Raw genomic sequence first — 19,359 nt, 5'->3', positions numbered from 1 at the left:
TTTTTTTCTAAAAAAAAAAAAACTATTTTAACATACCCATTAATATCTCTGGGGAAAACAAACAAACAAACAAACAAACAAAAATAATAATAAAACAAACTTTGATATAATCTCAATAAATAAATTTCTGAATAAAATAAACCCTGGTAATAAATCCTCTTAACACTTGTCGTAATTTTTTTACAAAAATGTTTGTCCTGTACATACAGGCTACGATACTTTATAATTCCCATATATCGTACATATGCTAACAATTTGTCATAAATTATTCTAGTTTAAAAATAGTTATTATATATATATACAGCTGCTTTCAATGCAGCAATAGAACTGTATTCTTTAACAATTTCAGCCTTGGACTTAAAAAATAATAACTTTGGAACTTTGAAGCGCTAACTGCACTTGTCTATTTAAAAGTAGAAAGAAAAAGAAAAAACTTTTCTACGAGTATTGCATATCTGCAAAAAACAAAAATTTCCCTTGAATTGCAAGTGCATTGACTACAACTACATTAAGAAATGAAATATATTCACTGGTAGGTTTACTAACTCCAAGTTATTAATTAGCAGATTTGAGCTAAATAAACTTTTTCACACTACCAGTTTCCAATTGTTTTTATATATGTACAAGTTTTATATGCAAAAAATGAGGTGAACTGACATTTTATTGAAATTGTTATTCAACAAAAATCAGAAAACACGCTTAACTTTAGTTTCAAGAGTCAGTTGCACTCATGGTTGTATTATAGTAAATACACTTGTAAGTTAAAAATTAACATGAGCTTATTGCATCAGTCAATTACTCTCATAAATAAAACCTACAAGAGCTAATTATCACTCTCCAAATTCAAACTAAAGACATAATCTATCAACTACAATATACTCATGAATGCCGGATTGTAACTTCGCATATCATGCATTATTATTCAAATCATTGGATAACAGTGGTGTTATACAGCAGCCTTGATTTAGGCAACCTCACAGTATAGCCCCTGTTATATCCTATGATTTAGGCAACCTCACAGCATAGCCTCTGTTATATCCATTGTGGTTCACTATTGGTGTTGTCTTTCTATTGCATGCTTTCTCATCACTATCATGAGCTCTACAAAATAAAAGAAGAAACTATGTAGATTAGGCCAAATAACGAGAAATAGTGCATTTCTGGTAATTAACTCAGGATACACTCTCCACACAGAGGGTGTTTTATCCTAGCAGGCTTCATGCACACATAACTGTCAATTAGGACCAGCGCCATTTTTGCGCATATTATTATGCATGCTGGGAGCAAACACCCTCTATGTGGAGAGTACAATGGATAGCTAAATGTGGTAAGTCACAACTGGAGGGAGCCTACTTCCTGTTTCTTGCTGCATGCTGTATAAATTCTTCACATGAAAATGTCTGCATGTCCATGAATATATATTCATTTATCATGAGAATTTTTGTTGACATCAAGATTAATTAAAATTAAAAAATAAAACCAAATAAAAAGTTATTCCTACCCCATGTTTGTATACAACATTGCCTGTTTTATTTAGACTTGTACAAGTAATGTGAGCATGCATCCATGTTTAGTCATCAAAACACTTGTATTCCTAAATTTTAATAGCTGCACGTCTCAGCTACAATTTGTCCACTGGTTACAAGCAGACACGTTAAACCCCAGTATGAATGGCAACAACCAAAATACAATATCTCTGTACTGTCAGTCATCGCAATCAGGTGCCGCGTCAACAAAGTAATCACTAGATTGGTGCAGAATGAATACGATAAAACAGCTGCAAACGACGCTGTACATCTTCCATTTGAAACTTTCCTCCAAGTGCACTCTCTAAAACAGGGATAGTATAGGGTAGGAACACCTCGTAACAAATGGAACTGGGATTTTCTATTATTACAAAGTGTTCACTAGGAGCTTGTTACATTTGAAATTTGTAACAACAAATCTGATTGGTCGGTAATTTTGCTATTGTTTACAATCAGATACGACCTCCAACTCATGTATACTTACAGCATGGGTTCGTGGAGAGTGGGATGAAAGATATGAAACTGTGTGATCGATGTATTTTGAACATTTTGCCAGGGATGACATGCTCATATTGCAACTGTTTTATTTAATATGATACTAGGATACACAAACCTTAGGGTTGTGAATGGAATTTTAGTGAAGACAAACTGATACGAACTGATACATTTACAGTACATAGTCAGCTGGTACTTAAAGCGTGGTGGTCGTCGCGCAGCTCATGTTCGAATTTCATGTAAATAAACAATGTATTTTACACGCATTGTATACGTCGCTATGAGTCCTACATCGAACAGGGCGCGGCCCGACGACTGCCGCCTTTAAATTTACTTAGATTTTTATATTGTTGGCTAGTGAGGGTTTACTTGTAAAGTAAGACCATACATTATCATCTATGACAGACAAAAAATAGTTCCAGAGAATTGTTCATCGTTCAGTTAGACAGTTTCGTTAATATTTCGTTAATATTAATGGATTATTATACGAACTGTAGAAAATCCAGAGAATTGAGTAAATTTATTTGCTCTTTGAAGACCATAACTGGCTGTGATAACTTTTTTACGTGTAACAGTCCATCACAATCATAAATCCCTTAATTAAATATTGCCAATATTTTTAATTTGTTTTGCATCGACGGTAGTTACAATTAAGGTATGAAATTCTGATAGAATTACGCACAAGGCATTGAGACAGTAAGTCACAAAATATTGACACAGATGAATTTGAAAAGCCATAGACAAGGTAGTTAAGAATTATTATACAGTCAAGGGATTGATTACTTTTTAATTGACTGAATTAAACGTTCCACCATTACCACAGCAGATCATTATTGATACCATCTTACTGACAAGCTCTCAATTTCAGTAAATCACCAAATTGAACTGGCAAGTCGAATCGTTCGATTTCCGCTTTACTACTATTATACCAAGTTATTGTAACTTCCTGGATTTGTGAAAATAAAATGAATGGGATCAGAATCTGTTACAAATAAAATGAATCCAGCAAAATAAATACTTACTTGAGCATGACATCAATACATGGTGCAATCTCATCCCATGAATATTTTGTAAATTTTATCAGTTTTTTTGTCCACGATGGTGAGAGAAGTAGGCATATCCTGGATGCAGCTATGCATGCAGCAGAAATCAGTGATGGGTGGAAAAACACAAATGCATGATCTGTTAAAAAAGAAAGAATATGGTACAAGTCTAATTATATGCGAGTACAATAATATTACTCCTGGTAGTTGAGAAATTGATAATGTTAGTGATAAAATACAATACTGTGAAGAGTATACATTTAATTACTTGACAATCAGTTCATTTTCAGAACACAAGACTTCGCTAATATGTGCGTTTTTCTGCTGAAGGAAATTATTTGTCATTAAAACTGGGCAACCATTTTTTGTTTGCTTTTTAAATACCTTAAAATTATTAGACAGGGTAAGCCATTGGAGAGTTTTGTAATGAATTAGCTGAACATGAATGACATACCAGAGTATTTAGTTTGCCATTTAATTAATTGATATCAGTGTCAAATTAATTGTTTTCATTTGGAGAAATACACTTTTGAGTCTTTTCAATGTGTCTAATAGAATTTGCCAAGGCAAGAGTTGGGTGGGGGATGGGTCATGTCTGTTAAAGGGGAACTAAATAGAGCCTATTTTGGTGTTTGTATTTATCAAGTTATGTACATTGATTATAAATTTGAAAAAAATAAATAAAAAAAATGATTATCTTCAGAGTTATGATGATTTAAATATGAGAAACCATAAACCTGCGAAGGACTTCCGTTTGCGCCATCTTGCCATAAAAAACGCCCTCATGAGGTATAAACAGGTAAGGTAACAAAGCATGATGAGAAAATAGTATCTGATTAAATATAAGCAACTTAGGGAGTCATAGTTGGCTGGACTGGTGAATTGACTTCTAGTCGAGGTTGTTTCGACTTTTACGTTAATGTTATTTACAAGCATATCAACATACAAACATTATGGATGTGCGATTGATCGAGACAGGCATTTTGTTTTGTTTTTTGTCTAACTGTCTAATAAATGCTGTTTCCAGTACTGCACTGTGCGGCGTGCAAATTATTCAAAGTATAGATGCAGGAGTATGCAATCTTGAGTTCGTAGGGTGATGGTGGAAACATTTTCGTCCATGTATTCACGGGGCTGCACTGGCAAATCATGGGAGAAGTGTCACAGGAACACCAAGCAGATTGTTCACAGACTTCCGTGTAATTTGAAATAAAACTTTCATCCGAACAAGGGGCATCGTCAACGATATACTCTCATCACTCACACTGGACTGATCTGAATCTTTACAGTATACCGTACTTCCCTGATCATAAGCCCGAAGGCATGAACACGTAAGGGAAAAGGAAGGGATGAGCTTGTACTCGAGGACCAACTCAGAAAAAATGATTTTGTTTTGGGGTTAAACACTGTAACCATCTTGCAAACAATGAAATATTATCCAAAAAAATTATTTGTTCACCACGCCGGGCTCGGGAAAATAATACTTATTTTTTTAAAAAAATGCATCATTGATTTGAACGACACTTACAATGAAGAAACAAACATGTTCATAAAAACACACACATTTTATTACAATACGATTTACATACCGTCTGAATTTACAGTGAAATAATGGGTAGGGTCTGTGAGGAAACAGTGGACGAAGGCGTTTATCATTATCTTCCTTTTGGTATGTTTTCGATCGTACGCAAACTCTCGACGCAAAACAATTTTCCACCATCAAGTTTTTCAGCACAATTTGACCTGGAACAACTTCCTTTGACATAACAGGTCATGTCTTTCATTAACCAATCAAAATGATGTGTCGTAATGATGAAATTTTTCGATTATTGACGATGATTTTTTAACGCAATGCGGAAGTGAATTACCGCAATGTTAAAATGCGATCTGTAGCACTGATTGCAACGAAGAAACGATGATTTTTTCCCTAAAAACTGGCGATTCGCAATTTCCGAAATATAAATGACAGTTAATAGTGACCGTGGGTAAACTGAGTGTGGAGGAAGAATTTAAACACCTTTCTCGGTCGCCAACATGTCACATCGTTCAAACCCTAGGCCTTTCATGATAGTCTCAAAGTAAACCATGCCCAATAACCAGGTACACGACTTAACGATCACATTTTTGGCTTTTCGAAAGCTACTACTCAAAGAAATAGGGATTACCGGTACTCCAGAATTGCAACATCGAGGTTCATCCTTAGTAAATGACAGAATAGAAAGCATGCGAACCACGTTGTGTACGTTCGCCATGCACTCTGAAATTAATGCGAGTTTTCTCATAAAACTAAAAGCATGAACCAAACTACCATGCCAATCACGATTATTATGAAATGAAACACACCTTTTACACGCATATTATAATTGTGAATGCTCTCAACTCGATAAATACCAAGTAAAAATATAGGAATGGGCTTCATACTCGAGAGGGACTTACGATCGAGGGGAAGTATGGTACTTTAACGCAATTGGGCTTTCATCACTCTCAGAATACTGTGGTTCAAACGCATAAACAACCCAAGTTTTAAAAAGCACATTGTGCATATAAAAGTTGAGTTTATACTAGTAGTACACAATGCTTGGCAGCATGAACGGCTATGTGCAATGGCGTATACGAATGCGATCAGATACTAAAACGTCATAGCTTTGAAAAGTACCCGGATGTTAAATATGTTCGTTCGTTATTTATTCCCCTCCATGAATGGCCTTCATGGTGTTTAATTGCATGCACTTCAAATGCCTATCCAAGCTACAGTTATAATTAAAACAAAATTAAACTACTGCAATATTATTTCGAATACAGTTTAGAATATACACAACTATAAATTAAGGCCGCATTTAGGTTCGCTTTAATACGCCATTCAATATTTACCGTACTTATCCGGGTAAGAGTCATAACAGTCAGCAAGTCTATAAAAATAAATATTAAAGCAGAAACGGTAGTTCTCTTATTGAAATATGTCGACTCGTGGCCGGCCGTTTAGTGTGTGCTTCCTTAGAAACGATTCAAGCAAATTGTATAAGGAAAGCCGCTAAGCATGTGACGCACTCGTTTGGCTTTAGCGTCGTCGACAATGAAAATATATTGTAGCAACCCGTACCTGGGAGAATTGGTTGAAGTCACGTTATTTTGGCTTTATAAATATTTTGTAGCAGCTTGCGAATCCATAACTGGGGCCAACAATTTTGCAATGTCACGCCGAAGACTGCCAACTTTTTTACCATCTTTTATCACCGCTATTGCATTTCTGTCATGAAAACTATTCTTCTGTCGTTGAATAAAAAAAAAACTTCCTATTTCAAGTTCGCCGCGATATCCATATAGTGAAACATTCCAACCGCCGGAACTTGCTGAGTGATAACTTTCACCGTGATTAATAAGTGTTGACTCGAGTCTGATAAAAAAGCAATGTCACGATTTGACCTTCATGATGAAATACTAGTAGTGATGTCATTCTTAGCCAATCGGTAAAGCAGATGCATAAAGGTCAAAGATGATTGCTAGACTGTAAACAAAAACATCCTGCAAGTCGTTTGCCGCGGCCCAATTTTTCTTGTCTCTTTATTCTGATTAGACGTGAATTAAACGTGCCAAGCTGACAGACTGCTAAGTCCAAATTGTGTGGGACGATATCGACGAACTTCAGGAATAAGTTGTAGGGATTTTGTTCAACGGCTACAGTGACGCCGACTTGGACATTTGAGGGTTTTGAGTTTGACGAAGATGGCAATGAACGTACAAATAAAGATCTGAGAAGTTTTTTCAAACAGCTATGAATTTTCACTGTGTAAATTTGTAAATTATTATTGATCTTGTATGCCGGTTGATTCGTAATTTGTCAAGACCGGAAATCATTTTACGCAGTTTAACCCCTGACATTTTAATTCATCGTTTTTTTTATGGTTTATTTGCCACATTATAAGCAATAAATTATTTTTGTTTACTTCTAATGTTGCATATTGTTCATTTATTTCCGTTGCATGTTTTCATTTGCCCGCAGTGATAGAGGGACTGTGATTTGCCGTTCTATTCCCTGCCGCAGTTCGATCTGCGTGTTGTCAATTTTCGCGAATTTTCGTGTTTTTTTGCCGGGGATCTCCTGGCAAACGCCCACCACTTCTTTTTAGCAATTTTCCATGTTCAAGACCTGGGCTTATACCCGGATTATTACGGTATATGAATTATCTGAACAGACAATGAAATTATCTTTCCTATCTTATCTGTTACCATCCAAATTAACAAGTCAAACTACACTATCAAAGGTTGAGAAAGCTTCCATGTGTCTGTTATCAGTTTGCAGATAAACAGTATATCCTTTATAATGTAAATAAAACTAAGTGCATTTACTTTCTTGAGTTGTCTCATACTGAACCATATTCCTGTCAGTCAGGAGAATTTATTAATCAATTTACCTATCTACCGATCTATTTACCAGTGACATGAAAAATGACATTACATTGAAAACCAAACGCATTTGTTCTGCATCACTTTGAAAAAATGTTCAAACAAAACTTAATATTCAAAACTTTCTGCTATAATGTTTTTTCTCTCAATTGTGATGCTTTTTTCAACACTAAATGCTTTAAGACTATTCTACAACAACTTTTTTCGCAGATTTTTTGGGTATGCTTATGAATAAAATATTAGGACATGGTTGAGTAAAGGTTTGTTGTTATAATACTTTAGTGAACTTTGATGTCATTTGGAATTCTGGCCTGTAGCAGCAATGTATTCAGCAATCATATTGACTTCATTTTGTTTTGAGCATTAATAATGTTTATTATCCTATATTTGTTATCCTTCATTGATTTTTTTACGTCATTTAACTTTCACTCCTGTAATTTCACATAATAATGATCCAACGAATATTAATTGTCAGGTTATTAATTGCTAAATTCCTTAAAAACAATAAGCAGGCTTTAAAACCTTGAAAACATGAATCAGTCACAGGAGTTCTACAAATAAATTACTTGACATTTTCCTTGCTCAGTTAGTCACAATCATAATTTCTATATTCACATTGTGGAACATTTCACCGCTCCAATAACCACAAAGTACAAACCTTGCAAAGAGATTTCCAAGAAATAATGAGCATATTTTTCCATGTAAATTTTGGCTTTCCAAGGACATCGGAGCGGCTGTCCGGCATGAATATCATTCTCACTGATGCATTCCTGGATATAATATTCAATGTAATGTGAAGCTGTCGGCTGACAAACATTCCAGGAAAAGAAATTCAACAAAAGGAGTTCCATCTGGAGAAAATCTTGCCATTTGTAGGAATTGTCCACATATTTATTCAGTCTGCTTATCTCTGGTATTTTGATGTCTCTCTCTTCAAATTTGGCTAGAATTTAAAACATGTATTCATCAGCTGTTATTGCTATTCACCCATATATGTATAAACCAAGTGTGTTTGGGCATGGTTGCTAGGGGCTGAAACCATTTTTTGAGGCTTAATTAGTACACTGCCAAAATAGTACAACACCAATTCTATATGTGGTTGCTATGGACAAGCCCATATAATTTGATAAAATCAGATTTACATTCCAAAAGCGCATGTACCATGTTTGAATAGGTTGCTATGGGCACAGTTATGGTTACTAGGGTAATAAGTAGCCATTTATACTCAATATATTGTCAACCAGGTTGACATTGAATGTGTTAAAAAAGTTAGCATCAATGATTTGGGATTGAGTCAAGCAATTGGAACTCAACAAAACTAGATTTGATGGATTGTTATCTTTAAAATGGCTTCCATTCAGCCATCTTGAATTGAATCATGACACAAGTACTGATGTATATGCCTGGCATGGCACAACATCTAAGGTATGTGTGAAGTTTGATTTTGAGCGGTCCAATCATGTCAAAAATATGGATCTGAAACTGCATTCTTTAATGCAAAATATAACAACAAGATTCAATTGTGTTTAATGTATGTACAAACTTTAAACAAAATTTTCGGCAAATATGAATGATTGATCATCGCACAGACTAGCTAACTGATGGACATACAATTGCACACAATGAGTCAACCAGGGATTTTTGACCACAGGACATCTAAGTATCATATAATAAGAAATTAGTGAGGATGCGTGGACAGACAAACTCTTAGCTCTTGGTAATCACATAAATGGCAGCCAATGTAATGAAAGTTTTGCAGTAGCTATTTACTCACCAGCAATCATGAGACATGTCAATGCAACCAAATGCAGCTGATTCTCTTCAATATCAAACTTGTCCATAAAGCGATCCAACAGACTGACAGCCAGATGCAATGCTGTGCTACATAAGTGTAAATTGCCACTGTCTGATATGACTGCTAACCAATCCACTAAATACCTGCGTAGATGAAGCTGTGGAGACTGTGCATGGTATTTTGGAAGTTGCCTCTCTCTTGCCCTAAGTGTATTATGAATGTCTTTAGCCATACGAGTCTTCCACCATTCTTCTATGGTTTCCATGATGACAACAGAAAAACTGAAACCCGTGTTCAGTTGTTCTCCATGCCCTACTTGCTACACATGTATATTCTACAGGTGGAAGTACATTGAAATAGAAATTTGTACGTATCATCAATATCAATATTGTACATTTTGGGTTTGACATTACAAAAGACACAAATGTGTAAGCTATTTTCTCTGTGAATACTGATAAACTATTTGTTATGGTCTTCATGAATATGGATCAACCAACTACTATAGCAATTGAATTTGTATATTTGTCATATTACCTTAATTATTTCAGCCTTATTGAATACATTAAAAACCTTATTATGATGGCTGAAGGTACAGTAAAGTGAATCATGCCACCGATGACATTAGATGAAAGCCATTAAGGTACTAAGAAATCTACAACTGACTGACATACTAGAACTATTACAGCAGTTCTGAGAATTATTCAGACAGTCAGTTAACAAGATGGTTTGCAACTTAGTGAAGCATTTTGGAGTTTACTTTGGTAGTCTTGATGGCGCCATTTGATTGACACGCTGTCTTGAATTTACCATTTCATAGGGGTCGTCAACATGATATATAGTGCATTACATTCAACTATATTTCTTTCTACACTGTAAATATCTCAAGTAATATTAAAACCTGTAAATTACAGTGAGTGATGTTGATAAAAGTTGAAGGAAAATGTGCGTCTTACTCATTTTAGTCAGTAGTATACTTGGCAGAAAATGTAGACTGATTTTAATCATAGGATCTGTTCTTAACTGGTTCTCGGTAAACCATGATACATATACCATGGAAGGTACTAATGGAAGGAGCCACGACGCTATTGTTTTAGCTTTACCTCATGATCGTTTGTCAATGTTTGTTCACAAACATTGGTTCTCGTTAGCGCTTAACACCTTCGTACAATGGGTTACGCGAATCTTGAGCATTCGGTAATATTCAGGGCATGTTGGGAATGGCGTCTAGTTTGAATGCTGTTGTTTCCGGAGATCTTGGCGAACTTTAATGAAAAATTGGCAGATATAACATCGATTGAAGAAGAACCGATGAACTATAGTGAATCTTTGGGCTAATCTGCACTGGCTCGGAAGGTTGTAAATGATTAGCTAGTTTGAATTTCTAATTTGCATAACATTACTGAGAATGAACGTGCATTCAACGCCACAAGTCTTTTGTTTTTTTAGCCAATCAGAATTCATCTTCCGAGCCAGTGCAGATCAGCAGGAATCTTTTTGTATTTGTAATGGTGATGAGACTTAATCAATAATTGCCTGTGACAATAACCATTGCATTATTCAATGGTACCATTGTCAGTGCGTGGGTTTGACGCCCAAAACTATTGAAATTTGTAACCACCCGGCATTGGCGAACACCACCAGAAAAGATAGTATCGAAAGAAGGGCATGCCTAGACACTTTCTCTGTGACAATATTTTTTAGGAGTGTTGTAGACACTCAAAATCTTGTTCTTGTTACAGTTGCTAATAATTAAAACATGTGAAATACGTGAAGTCAGACGTTCATCTGTTGAATTTCCGGCTGTGAAATATGTATTTTGACCTTTCACACCTAAACAAACTGAGTAGTTTCTTAATGCGCATACATTTTATGGTCACATTTAAAAATCGGCAAGGTTATGTCATATTCTGCTAACTCGTTACTTGTGTAAACAATCGCAAACTATCAGCGACATCAAAGATGAGCTAGACAATGTCCTCATCAGAATTCACTTGGGTTGAAACAAAAGGAAATAAGCTTGTAAAGAAGCTTAAGTGGCCACCTGAGAGGCGTTGTGGTTCCTTCCGTTAGTACCTTCCATGCATATACTGAACTGACAGTGTAAAAGTAAGTGTTAAACATTCAGCTTGTCAATTGCTCTTGGTACAAAAAAACATTACCACGTTTTTCTTCAATATCATCATATATTTTGTTCATGTATGTATATATTAAATAAACACATATTATTCTGAAAAGGCATTTCCTTTGTCTAGTTTGTTAATGAATTGATTTACATTATAGACCATCAATGGAATGGTTCCATCTGCAAGTCTAGTTTGAGTGAAAAACTAAAGTGTTATGCAAAATTGCAAGCTATCTTGCTTACTGACTGACTGACTCAGTAAAATTATTTAGGCTAGTAATAAATGTGTTAATTAAGAACAAAACAAGAATACACATACATCATAATGTAATTTTCATCTTTAGTAAATTTTGAAAACAATTCTCAATACACTTACTAATGAGAAAACAGAGTAGTTCTATGCAGATATAAAATATCATGTGATGATCTGATCACTTTATGGCATCTGAAAGAGCATGGATTACCAAAAGTCTAATGGAATGATCTAATTTAGCATTCAATGTGTAGCCCCAGCTAGTCTATTCCAGGAATTTTTGGACTGAACGAATTAATAAAAAAAATACTAATAATTGCAACTCATCTCATTGATTATGCAATACCATGACATTTTAGTTTGTGACGTTATCATACAGGCATGCCACATCAAACTTTTGATTTTCCCCCAAAGGGGCAACTATCTGATTCTACAAATCAGAAGACATTATTTGGTTAAAAATATCTCCCAATAAGGACACTTTTACCCGATATTGTCTTGGTACTCGGACTCATAATGGGAGTAAAATTTGTTGACTTTCAGAATCATATTGTCAATATCTTCGGACTGACTCCCTATCAAGTATCCCGATCGACAGAAATCGCCCGATTGGAGCAAATCCTCCATTTCAGGCAAATAGCTAGCTGATTGGTTGAAAATACTCGTTCACCTGGGCATAATACAACTCAGAAAGACAGACGTTTTTACTCGCTATATGTACCCCCTCCGATTCATTTAGCTCAATCTTATCAGCAAGGTGAACAGGCATTTGCGTTTGCACTAGCTCTGGGGAGTGCTCGAGAGGGTTCGGCGATTCACGATAAGAAATCATCAGCTGGGTTCCCCCATTGTATGATACAACACAGCACGAACAAATCGCCAATTTTCAATCATTGCAGCATGCAACACACATATTTTCTATTAAACGACAAAATCGAACGACTTACCTTCTCCCGGGTGAAAAATGAAGGGCTCCCCGTTAATGAAAACATGGTATTTGGTGTAAAAACTTCACACGCTCGTCAAATCCAAAAAAAATGCATGGTGCTGGAAGTGAGATGTCAGGGGGCGCACTTTCCACCAATCACTTGATCGTTAGCATGTCACGTGCGTGAAATATAGCGAGAATATAGTTTTGCAACCTCTACTAATTTGTACGTAATATAAAATTGTGATTTTACTACGGAACAATTTTAGTTGATGGCGTTATATTAAATGAATTAGCTATGCATTCCGATAATCTAAAGTTCAAGGAGAGAAATACTAGTAAGGGCATAGAGGGCGCCCTCGGAGTTGCCACCGTCCAAGATGTAGCCGCTGTACATTTTTGCTCATACAACTAAAGTAGCAGTCTAAGATATTTAGATTACTCCGGATATAATATAACAATATGTGACTTTAACATTGTAAATCTGTGGAGGGCACCATGTACATTACCAACTGGGTATGTGCCCCCCCCCCGAGGGGGGGGGGGGTCACTAGTAGAAACTTACCAACGAGTATGTGATGTACCCAAGGACCTACACATTATGTTTCAAATGGGCGAGGGGGTCCCTTTTTGACATTTTAAAGAACCAAATGGGTATGTATTTTTGCTGTGAGGATGACTGTGGTTAATGGCAATGATGGGTACATTTTTCAACGATTTTTAACGATTGTATATGTAATAAGGGGTGGGATTTTCCTGTAAATGTGTTAAGGGGTAGGTTTTTCTTAAAAAAATTGTTTCAAGGGGTGGGTTTTCGAGAGATTCGGTCTCTCGGACCGTGATGTTCAACAAAAATTGGTGCCTCGCATACCTGTATATTATTATTAACTAATATTAATATGTGTTGATTAAATAGGTCACGTGGTTTAGGTATAATTATAATGGCTTGTATTTATTTTTTATGCATCAACCCGTCACAATGTGTACATCAAGTTCTGTATCGTGGTTTTGCACCAGTCATTTAACTACATAGTTAATGATTAAATTCTTGATTTTTTAAAACCTAAAAAAATGTTTCTTGTCAACGCGCTCATCACCAAACAAATGCGAGTCGATCCTTTTCCACTGATTTCGGCACTGCACAATCAATGCCTTCTGTCGAACACATGCAACATTTGTATGCGGTCAAAATAAATGATCTCAGCATTTCATTTTTGTAAAATCCATGTGTATCTATTATCTACATTCGATTCAGCCTATTCCTCATATAATAATACGATTTTATTTTTATTTTTAGAATAATCATTTATTAACAATTTGACAATGTCACAGACATAACATTAAATACAATATCTCTGGTGAGTTGGTCTGCAAAGTATGGCGTCCTACATTGTTATGAAATTACGATTACAACTTAATTAATACAAAATTTACAACACAATATCTGTATGTCACTTATATCTACAGTATTAAATATATAGTACATTTAAAAATTACATTAAAATCACTTAAGTCCATCTGAAATATGCATTTGTCCATTCTCAGCTACAGCGATGGCTTCGTTGATACCCAGGTGTTGTTGTTGTTGAATTATTTATACCATACGACATAACGCTCTTTGTAACGTACCGCCTTTTAAGTAAATTTGAGAGACGATAACATTAAAATAGTCTAGATTAGATAAAGAATATTGTTAGGTATATTTCTATTATGACAATGAACTGAGAGGTATTTTCATGCTTGAAAGTGTGCCAGGGTGTATTTTCGATATGGCAATAAACTAAGTGGTAAGTTTAGGTTTCCCATTGACTTAAGGAGTATTTTCAGGTAGTTGCAAGATAGGGGTATTGTGAGCGTGAACTTTGCCCCATATTCAGTCATAGATTTAGAACACAGCCTAAGATTTTGACCACAACCATTTACATCACATTATATGAAATGAAAATATAAAATTAACATCATCATTATAGGTCTCACACAATAACAATCGCAACGAAGTAAATAAATGGCAAAATTGTATTTCTAATTTTTATTTTTTGATATACATTGGAGTCAACAAAGCCATGTAGGTTCGACATTATTTATAACGCTAAATATTTTAAAACTCAAACGGCCTTTACACGTTGAATGGTGTCTTTTAGTGACGTCATAAAATTGCGCCAACTTAGCCAATCTAATTGTCTCGACTTGAATAAAGACTGATTTCACATACAAACAGCTGAATATATAATTAATTATAGGTATAATCATGGATTTGTTGACTTCACTGTACAATTTTAACACAGTGAATTGAGAGCTGAAAATTCAGAAAAATAGACCCGCACTATTTACTTGTCTCTGACTCTTTATTCTCTGCAAATATACAAGGCAGAATTGGATACGTTAAAAAAAAATGTCAACCTGATTGGTCTGAATGTTCAGTTTTTGCAGCGTGTTAGGAATGGGCCGCCAATCACATTCTTGTAAGTAGGTTCGCATTGACTCCTAATATCAAACTGAGTAATATGGCAATTTGATATATGAATCTGGGTTCGAATATGAGACGGAACCGAAGCTTACTTCACGCTTGTATAACAATGAGTTGAGGGGTGTTTTCAGGCATATTGGTCAGTTAAGGGGAATATAAGGCATACCAGTGAGTTGAGGGGTATTTTCAGGCATACTGGTGAGTTAAGAGGTATTTTCAGGCATACTGGCGAGTTAAGAGGTATTTTCAGGCATACTGGCGAGTTAAGGGGTATTTTCAGGCATACTGGTGAGTTGAGAGGTATTTTCAGGTATACTGGTGAGTTAAGGGGTATTTTCAGGCATACTGGTGAGTTCAGAGGTATTTTCAGGCATACTGGTGAGTTCAGAGGTATTTTCAGGCATACTGGTGAGTTAAGGGGTATTTTCAAGCATACTGGTGAGTTAAGGGGTATTATCAGGCATACTGGTGAGTTAAGGGGTATTTTCAAGCATACTGGTGAGTTAAGGGGTATTTTCAGGCATACTGGTGAGTTAAGGGGTATTTTCAAGCATACCGGTGAGTTAAGGGGTATTTTCAGGCATACTGGTGAGTTAAGGGGTATTTTCAGGCATACTGGTGAGTTAAGGGGTATTATCAGGCATACTGGCGAGTTAAGAGGTATTTTTAGGCATACTGGTGAGTTAAGGGATATTTTCAGGCATACTGGTGAGTTAAGGGATATTTTCAGGCATACTGGTGAGTTAAGGGGTATTTTCAGGCATACTGGTGAGTTAAGGGATATTTTCAGGCATACTGGTGAGTTAAGAGGTATTTTCAGGCATACTGGTGAGTTAAGGGATATTTTCAGGCATACCGGTGAGTTAAGGGATATTTTCAGGCATACTGGTGAGTTCAGAGGTATTTTCAGGCATACTGGTGAGTTCAGAGGTATTTTCAGGCATACTGGTGAGTTAAGGGGTATTTTCAAGCATACTGGTGAATTAAGGGGTATTATCAGGCATACTGGTAAGTTAAGGGGTATTTTCAAGCATACTGGTGAGTTAAGGGGTATTTTCAGGCATACTGGTGAGTTAAGGGGTATTTTCAAGCATACCGGTGAGTTAAGGGGTATTTTCAGGCATACTGGTGAGTTAAGGGGTATTTTCAGGCATACTGGTGAGTTAAGGTGTATTATCAGGCATACTGGTGAGTTAAGGGGTATTTTCAAGCATACTGGTGAGTTAAGGGGTATTTTCAGGCATACTGGTGAGTTAACGGGTATTTTCAGGCATACTGGTGAGTTAAGGGATATTTTCAGGCATACTGGTGAGTTAAGGGGTATTTTCAGGCATACTGGTGAGTTAAGAGGTATTTGTAGGCATACTGGTGAGTTAAGGGGTATTTTTAGGCATACTGGTGAGGTAAGGGGTATTTTTAGGCATACTGGTGAGTTAAGGGGTATTTTTAGGCATACTGGTGAGTTAAGGGATGTTTTCAGGCATACTGGTGAGTTAAGGGATGTTTTCAGGCATACTGGTGAGTTAAGGGATATTTTCAGGCATATTGGTGAGTTAAGGGATGTTTTCAGGCATACTGGTGAGTTAAGGGGTATTTTCAGGCATACTGGTGAGTTAAGGGGTATTTTCAGGCATACTGGTGAGTTAAGGGGTATTTTCAGGCATACTGGTGAGTTAAGGGGTATTTTTAGGCATACTGGTGAGTTAAGAGGTATTTTTAGGCATACTGGTGAGTTAAGAGGTATTTTTAGGCATACTGGTGAGTTAAGGGATATTTTCAGGCATACTGGTGAGTTAAGGGATATTTTCAGGCATACTGGTGAGTTAAGGGGTATTTTCAGGCATACTGGTGAGTTAAGGGGTATTATCAGGCATACTGGTGAGTTAAGAGGTATTTTTAGGCATACTGGTGAGTTAAGGGATATTTTCAGGCATACTGGTGAGTTAAGGGATATTTTCAGGCATACTGGTGAGTTAAGGGGTATTTTCAGGCATACTGGTGAGTTAAGGGGTATTATCAGGCATACTGGTGAGTTAAGAGGTATTTTTAGGCATACTGGTGAGTTAAGGGATATTTTCAGGCATACTGGTGAGTTAAGGGATATTTTCAGGCATACTGGTGAGTTACGGGGTATTTTCAGGCATACTGGTGAGTTAAGGGATATTTTCAGGCATACTGGTGAGTTAAGAGGTATTTTCAGGCATACTGGTGAGTTAAGGGATATTTTCAGGCATACCGGTGAGTTAAGGGATATTTTCAGGCATACTGGTGAGTTCAGAGGTATTTTCAGGCATACTGGTGAGTTCAGAGGTATTTTCAGGCATACTGGTGAGTTAAGGGGTATTTTCAGGCATACTGGTGAGTTAAGGGGTATTATCAGGCATACTGGTGAGTTAAGGGGTATTTTCAAGCATACTGGTGAGTTAAGGGGTATTTTCAGGCATACTGGTGAGTTAAGGAGTATTTTCAGGCATACTGGTGAGTTAAGGGGTATTTTCAGGCATACTGGTGAGTTAAGAGGTATTTTTAGGCATACTGGTGAGTTAAGGGGTATTTTTAGGCATACTGGTGAGTTAAGGGGTATTTTTAGGCATACTGGTGAGTTAAGGGGTATTTTTAGGCATACTGGTGAGTTAAGGGATGTTTTCAGGCATACTGGTGAGTTAAGGGATGTTTTCAGGCATACTGGTGAGTTAAGGGATATTTTCAGGCATACTGGTGAGTTAAGGGATGTTTTCAGGCATACTGGTGAGTTAAGGGGTATTTTCAGGCATACTGGTGAGTTAAGGGGTATTTCCAGGCATACTGGTGAGTTAAGGGGTATTTTCAGGCATACTGGTGAGTTAAGGGGTATTTTTAGGCATACTGGTGAGTTAAGAGGTATTTTTAGGCATACTGGTGAGTTAAGAGGTATTTTTAGGCATACTGGTGAGTTAAGGGATATTTTCAGGCATACTGGTGAGTTAAGGGATATTTTCAGGCATACTGGTGAGTTAAGGGGTATTTTTAGGCATACTGGTGAGTTAAGGGGTATTTTTAGGCATACTGGTGAGTTAAGGGGTATTTTCAGGCATACTGGTGAGTTAAGGGATATTTTCAGGCATACTGGTGAGTTAAGGGATATTTTCAGGCATACTGGTGAGTTAAGAGGTATTTTTAGGCATACTGGTGAGTTAAGGGGTATTTTTAGGCATACTGGTGAGTTAAGGGGTATTTTTAGGCATACTGGTGAGTTAAGGGGTATTTTTAGGCATACTGGTGAGTTAAGGGATGTTTTCAGGCATACTGGTGAGTTAAGGGATGTTTTCAGGCATACTGGTGAGTTAAGGGATATTTTCAGGCATACTGGTGAGTTAAGGGATGTTTTCAGGCATACTGGTGAGTTAAGGGGTATTTTCAGGCATACTGGTGAGTTAAGGGTTATTTTCAGGCATACTGGTGAGTTAAGGGGTATTTTCAGGCATACTGGTGAGTTAAGGGGTATTTTTAGGCATACTGGTGAGTTAAGAGGTATTTTTAGGCATACTGGTGAGTTAAGAGGTATTTTTAGGCATACTGGTGAGTTAAGGGATATTTTCAGGCATACTGGTGAGTTAAGGGATATTTTCAGGCATACTGGTGAGTTAAGGGGTATTTTCAGGCATACTGGTGAGTTAAGAGGTATTTTCAGGCATACTGGTGAGTTAAGGGGTATTTTCAGGCATACTGGTGAGTTAAGGGATATTTTCAGGCATACTGGTGAGTTAAGGGATATTTTCAGGCATACTGGTGAGTTAAGGGATATTTTCAGGCATACTGGTGAGTTAAGGGGTATTTTCAGGCATACTGGTGAGTTAAGGGGTATTTTCAGGCATACTGGTGAGTTTAGGGATATTTTCAGGCATACCGGTGAGTTAAGAGGTATTTTCAGGCATACTGGTGAGTTAAGGGATATTTTCAGGCATACTGGTGAGTTAAGGGATATTTTCAGGCATACTGGTGAGTTAAGAGGTATTTTTAGGCATACTGGTGAGTTAAGGGATATTTTCAGGCATACTGGTGAGTTAAGGGATATTTTCAGGCATACTGGTGAGTTAAGGGGTATTTTCAGGCATACTAGTGAGTTAAGGGGTATTTTTAGGCATACTGGTGAGTTAAGAGGTATTTTCAAGCATACTGGTGAGTTAAGGGGTATTTTTAGACATACTGGTGAGTTAAGGGGTATTTTTAGGCATACTGGTGAGTTAAGAGGTATTTTTAGGCATACTGATGAGTTAAGGGGTATTTTCAGGCATACTGGTGAGTTAAGGGATATTTTCAGGCATACTGATGAGTTAAGGGATGTTT

At 36.6% G+C, this 19,359-nt stretch overlaps 1 protein-coding gene across 1 annotated transcript; it reads right to left on the bottom strand.

Annotated features, from left to right (window-relative positions):
* Positions 1–643: 643 nt before the first annotated feature.
* Positions 644–12,688, bottom strand: LOC100370967 (cyclin-J-like). Its single transcript, XM_002737154.3, has 5 exons — positions 12,586–12,688; positions 9,243–9,597; positions 8,127–8,411; positions 3,044–3,203; positions 644–1,101 (listed from the first exon to the last, which is right to left on the bottom strand). The coding sequence occupies exons 2-5, from the start codon at positions 9,526–9,528 to the stop codon at positions 999–1,001; spliced, it is 834 nt and encodes a 277-aa protein (XP_002737200.2). The 5' UTR covers positions 9,529–9,597; positions 12,586–12,688; the 3' UTR covers positions 644–998.
* Between the last annotated feature and the right edge of the window lie 6,671 nt (positions 12,689–19,359).

Source organism: Saccoglossus kowalevskii, chromosome 10, assembly GCF_978046115.1.
Source record: "Saccoglossus kowalevskii chromosome 10, keSacKowa6.1, whole genome shotgun sequence".
Lineage (NCBI taxonomy): Eukaryota > Metazoa > Hemichordata > Enteropneusta > Harrimaniidae > Saccoglossus > Saccoglossus kowalevskii.
This window is presented reverse-complemented; position numbering and strand designations above follow the sequence as displayed.